Below are 5,000 nucleotides of genomic sequence, written 5' to 3'. Positions count from 1 at the left end.
TAACGCTGTATACAAATGGCTCAAGCTTTTATCACAATTCACAAATGTCTCAATACAGCTCTTAACACCATATACAAAATCAATGTCTCAATAAAGCTTCTAACACCATATACAAATGTCTCAATAAAGCTTCTAACACAATATATAAATGTCTCAATAAAGCTTTTAACACTATTCAAATGGCCCAAGCTTTTAACACAATATACAAATGTCTCAATAAAGCTTTTAACACTATTCAAATGGCTCGAGCTTTCAACACAATATACAAATGACTCAATAAAGCTTTTAACACTATACGAATGTCTCAAGCTTTTAACACAATATACAAATGATTCAATAAAGCTTTTAACACTATTCAAATGGCTCAAGCTTTTATCACAATACGCACATGACTCAACACAGCTCTTAACACTATATACAGATGCCTTAATAAAGCTTTTAACACCACACACACACACACACACACACACACACACACACACACACACACACACACACACACACACACACAGAGAACAAAAAAAGCTGTTAATGCTGTGTCACCACGAAATACCACTCTGCTAATGAACAGCCAGGCGCACGCCCGGTTCCAGAAGTGGCAAGTCATCAGCACGGCTTCTGGAAGTGTGGTACAGATTTCACACAACACGGAGTCCCCTGACGTCAAACTGTGACCAGACAGACACGTGACGTGTTCTATTCTCTCTCTCTCTCTCTCTCTCTGTCTCTCTCTCTCTGTCTCTGTCTCTCTTTCTCTCTGTCTCTCTCTCTGTGTCTCTGTCTCTCTGTCTCTGTCTCTCTCTCTGTATGTCTCTCTCTCTCTATCTCTGTCTCTGTCTCTCTCTCTGTCTCTGTGTGTGTGTCTCTCTCTGCGTCTCTGTGTGTGTCTCCTTCTCTCTGTCTCTCTCTGTCTGTCTCTGTCTCTCTTTCTGTCAGTGTCTCTGTGTGTGTCTCTCTCTGTCCCACTCTCTGTCTCTCTCTCTGTCTCTCTCTCTCTCTCTCACTGTCTGGAGGCCAGACAGATTTTCCTGGATGACTGAACGACCAGGCATACACGTGGCGTGTTCTCTCTCTCTCTCTCTCTCTCTCTCTTTCTCTCTCTCTCTGTCTGTCTGTCTGTCTCTCTTTCTGTCTGTCTGTCTCTACCTCTGTCTGTCTGTCTCTGTCTGTCTGTCTGTCTGTCTTTCTCTGTCTCTCTCTCTTCCCCCTTTGTCTCTGTCTCTCTGTCTGGAGGCCAGACAGATTTTCCTGGATGACTGAACGACCAGACAGACGCGCGCGTGACGTGTTTCTCTCTCTGTCTGTCTGTCTCTCTCTCTTTCTCTCTCTCTCCCCCCTCTCTGTCTCTCTGTCTGTCCCTCTCTGTCTTTCTCTCTCTGTCTCTCTCTCTCTGTGTCTCTCTCCCTCTCTCTGTGTGTGTGTGTGTGTGTGTGTGTGTGTGTGTGTGTGTGTGTGTGTGTGTGTGTGTGTGTGTGTGTCTGTCTGTCTGTCTGTCTCTCTCTCTCTCTGTCTGGAGGCCAGACAGATTTTCCTGGATCACTCAATGACCAAGCAGACACGTAACGGTTTCTCTCTCTCTCTCTCTCTCTCTCTCTCTCTCTCTCTGTCTCTCTCTCTGTCTCTCTCTCTCTGTTTGTCTGTCTCTCTGTCTCTCTCTGTCTGTCTCTCTCTGTGTGTCTGGAGGCCAGACAGATTTTCCTGGATGACTGAGTGACCAGAGAGACACGTGACGTCTCTCTCTGTCTCTCTATCTGTCTGTCTGTCTGTCTGTCTCTCAAATACAAGGGAAAGACCAATCCCAGGAAAATGCTACAGACAACTATGTGTTTTCCGCCTAATCTTTCTGATGACAACGACATCAACAAATGAAAATGTCGTAAAAATTTTCAGTATGTTTTTGTATTTAGCTTTTTCAAAACCAGAGATACGTTGTTGGTTTTTTGTTTTGTTTTTTTTATTGTGAAATTGTCCTTTTTCTATATACATAATTTGACATTATCAATAATTGTATTTGTAAATGTCTGTTTTGTCACAAACACCCCTTTCATTGGGGCTATGGCTTTTACATGAATAGACCATTTCCAATTTCAGTCTCTCTCTCTCTCTCTCTCTGAAGACCAATTAGTATGGGTTTTATGAGGGGGGAAAAAGCACAGATAAAAAGAAAGGGCTACATTTGGATGGTCAATCTCGACATTGTAATTATATGATGTGTTCGTATTGATATGATGGCTTTTGATGTTCAGGCATAAACAATTATTTCATGATCCATACGTTCTTTCGTATGTGTTTGTATTGATATGATGTGTGTCGATGTTACATGCGTAAATATTCATTATGTGATCTTAGCTTATGTGTACTTAGCTTTCTGTGTACTGTCCAAACCTTGGAAAATAAGAACTGAAAAAGAAGCCACATTACCCCCCACCCCCCTCCTGTCACCTGTACTTTAAGCTAAAGACAAAGTGCCAAAGTGTCGGAAATCTCTTGTCAGTTTATGTCGTTTCAATTCTGGTTTTTGTCCCTTTCTGTTCCATTTTATCTGTTTTACACCATTCTGTTCTGATTAGTACTTACTAAGTCACTAGAGCCTTACAGCTAATGACATTAAGCTAAAGACAAAGTGCTAAAGTGTCGGAAATGTCTTATCAGTTTATGTCGTTTCAATTCTGTTTTTTTTTTTTGTTTTTCCTTTCTGTTCCATTTTATCTGTTTTACACCATTCTGTTCTGATTAGTACCTACTATTTCACTAGAGCTTTACAGCTAATGACATTAACTCACTCAGTACGGCCAGTCCTCTCTTCTCCTCTACACAGACCCCTCGGATGTCCAGTGGGTGTCTGAATGACCCAACCTTCAGCTTCCGTCGTCAGAATTATGGTATTTTTGTCAACATTCACCTCTTCAGTATAAGAGGCTTCCGCTTTCAATATTTTGATGATGGTAATTGGGGTGAAACGCTGTTAACGTCGTCTCTTTCGCCGTTCGAATGGAGAGAGTTAAAACATTTCAGTGTTCAGTGTTCTCTCTCTCTCTGAAGGCCATGCAGGACTTTCCTGGATGATGAATGATCACACAGAGGGACAGACAGTCCTTTCGCTACCACCACCACCACCCTACCCTCCCACACGCCATCTACCTCCCCCACCCACTCCCCCACCCTCCCTCTCCCCCTCATCTCCACTGTGGATGTGTTGTTGGTGTTGGTGGTGGTGGTGGCGGTAGCGTTGTCTTGGTAACGGAAGCGATGGGAAAGGATTGTGGCGTGTAGTCATGGGAGTACAGATGTACCGGCAGGTGATTTGGTGATGGACGGGGAGGGGGAGAGACGTGTTAAAATTCTATGTATAATGTAGGAAGAGGGTGGGCGTGGGGGTGAGGAATTCTGTCAAATGACTCGTCACATACAGGCCTCCTGGTGGTCATGTATGTGGTATAATCTCTCTCTCTCTCTTTCCCTTTCTCTTTGTCTCCCCCTCCCCCTCTCTCTTTCCCTCCCTCTCTCTCTCTCCCTCTCTCTGTGTCTCTCTCACTCCCCCCTCTCTCTCTACTCTCTATCTTTCTCTGCCCCCCCTCTCTCTCCTCTCTCTCTCTCTCTCTCTCCCCCCTCTCTCTCTGTCTCTTTCCCCCCTCTCGCTCTCTTCCCCTCTCTCTCCCCCTCTCCCCACCTCTCTCTCTCCCTCTGCCCTCTCTCTCTCTCCCCCTCTCCCCACCTCTCTCTCTCCCTCTGCCCTCTCTCTCTCTCCCCCTCTCCCCACCTCTCTCTCTCTCTCTCCCTCTGCCCTCTCTCTCTCTCCCTCTCCCCACCCCTCTCTCTCTCCCTCCGCCCTCTCTCCCTCTCTCCCCATCCCCCTCATCTCCACTGTGGATGTGTTGTTGTTGGTGTTGGTGGTGGTGGTGGTGGTGGTGGCGGTAGCGTTGTCTTGGTAACGGAAGCGATGGGAAAGGATTGTGGCGTGTAGTCATGGGAGTACAGATGTACCGGCAGGTGAGTTGGTGATGGACGGGGAGGGGGAGAGACGTGTTAAAATTCTATGTATAATGTAGGAAGAGGGTGGGGGTGGGGGTGAGGAATTCTGTCAAATGACTCGTCACATACAGGCCTCCTGGTGGTCATGTATGTCGTATAATCTCTCTATATATATCTCTCTCTCTTTCCCTCTCTCTCTCTCTCTGTCTCCCCCTTCCCCCTCTCTCTCGCTTTCCCTCCCTCTCTCTCTCCCTCCCTCTCTCTGTGTGTCTCTCTCCCCCATCTCTCTCTCTACTCTCTATCTCTCTCTGTCCCCCCTCTCTTCTCCTCTCTCTCTCTGTCTCCCTCCCCCCTCTCTCTGTCTTTTTCCCCCTCTCTCTCTTCCCCTCTCTCTCCCCCTCTCCCCACCTCTCTCTCTCCCTCCGCCCTCTCTCTCTCTCCCCCTCTCCCCACCTCTCTCTCTCTCCCTATCTCCTTCCACCCCCTCTCTCTCTCTCCCTCTCCCCACCTCTCTCTCTCTCTCCCTCCGCCCTCTCTCTCTCTCCCCCTCCCCCTCATCTCCACTGTGGATGTGTTGTTGTTGTTGTTGGTGGTGGTGGTGGTGGTGGTGGCGGTAGCGTTGTCTTGGTAACGGAAGCGATGGGAAAAGGATTGTGGCGTGTAGTCATGGGAGTACAGATGTACCGGCAGGTGATTTGGTGATGGACGGGGAGGGGGAGAGACGTGTTAAAATTCTATGTATAATGTAGGAAGAGGGTGGGGGTTGGGGGTGAGGAATTCTGTCAAATGACTCGTCACATACAGGCCTCCTGGTGGTCATGTATGTGGTATAATCTCTCTCTCTCTCTCTTTATCTCTCTCTTTCCCTCTCTCTCTCTTCTCTCTCTCTGTCTCCCCCTCCCCCTCACTCTCTCTTTCCCTCCCTCTCTCTCTCTCTCCCTCTCTGTGTCTCTTACACCCCCTCTCTCTCTCTCTACTCTCTATCTTTCTCTGACCCCCTCTCCTCTCTCTCTCTCTCCCTCCCCCCC

General features: G+C 47.2%; 1 protein-coding gene across 1 annotated transcript in view; it reads left to right on the top strand.

The window, feature by feature from the left end:
• The window catches only part of LOC143276439 (neuropeptide S receptor-like), a 137,154-nt gene extending 136,480 nt beyond the window's left edge, over positions 1-674 (top strand). The window contains exon 6 of the mRNA XM_076580930.1: positions 572-674. Within this exon, the coding sequence (XP_076437045.1) occupies positions 572-674 (103 nt within the window). The remainder of the gene's footprint in view (positions 1-571) is intronic.
• Positions 675-5,000: the final 4,326 nt, after the last annotated feature.

Source organism: Babylonia areolata, chromosome 32, assembly GCF_041734735.1.
Source record: "Babylonia areolata isolate BAREFJ2019XMU chromosome 32, ASM4173473v1, whole genome shotgun sequence".
Taxonomy (NCBI): domain Eukaryota; kingdom Metazoa; phylum Mollusca; class Gastropoda; order Neogastropoda; family Buccinidae; genus Babylonia; species Babylonia areolata.
The sequence above is the reverse complement of the archived record's forward strand: the minus strand, read 5'-3'. Positions and strand labels throughout refer to the sequence as shown.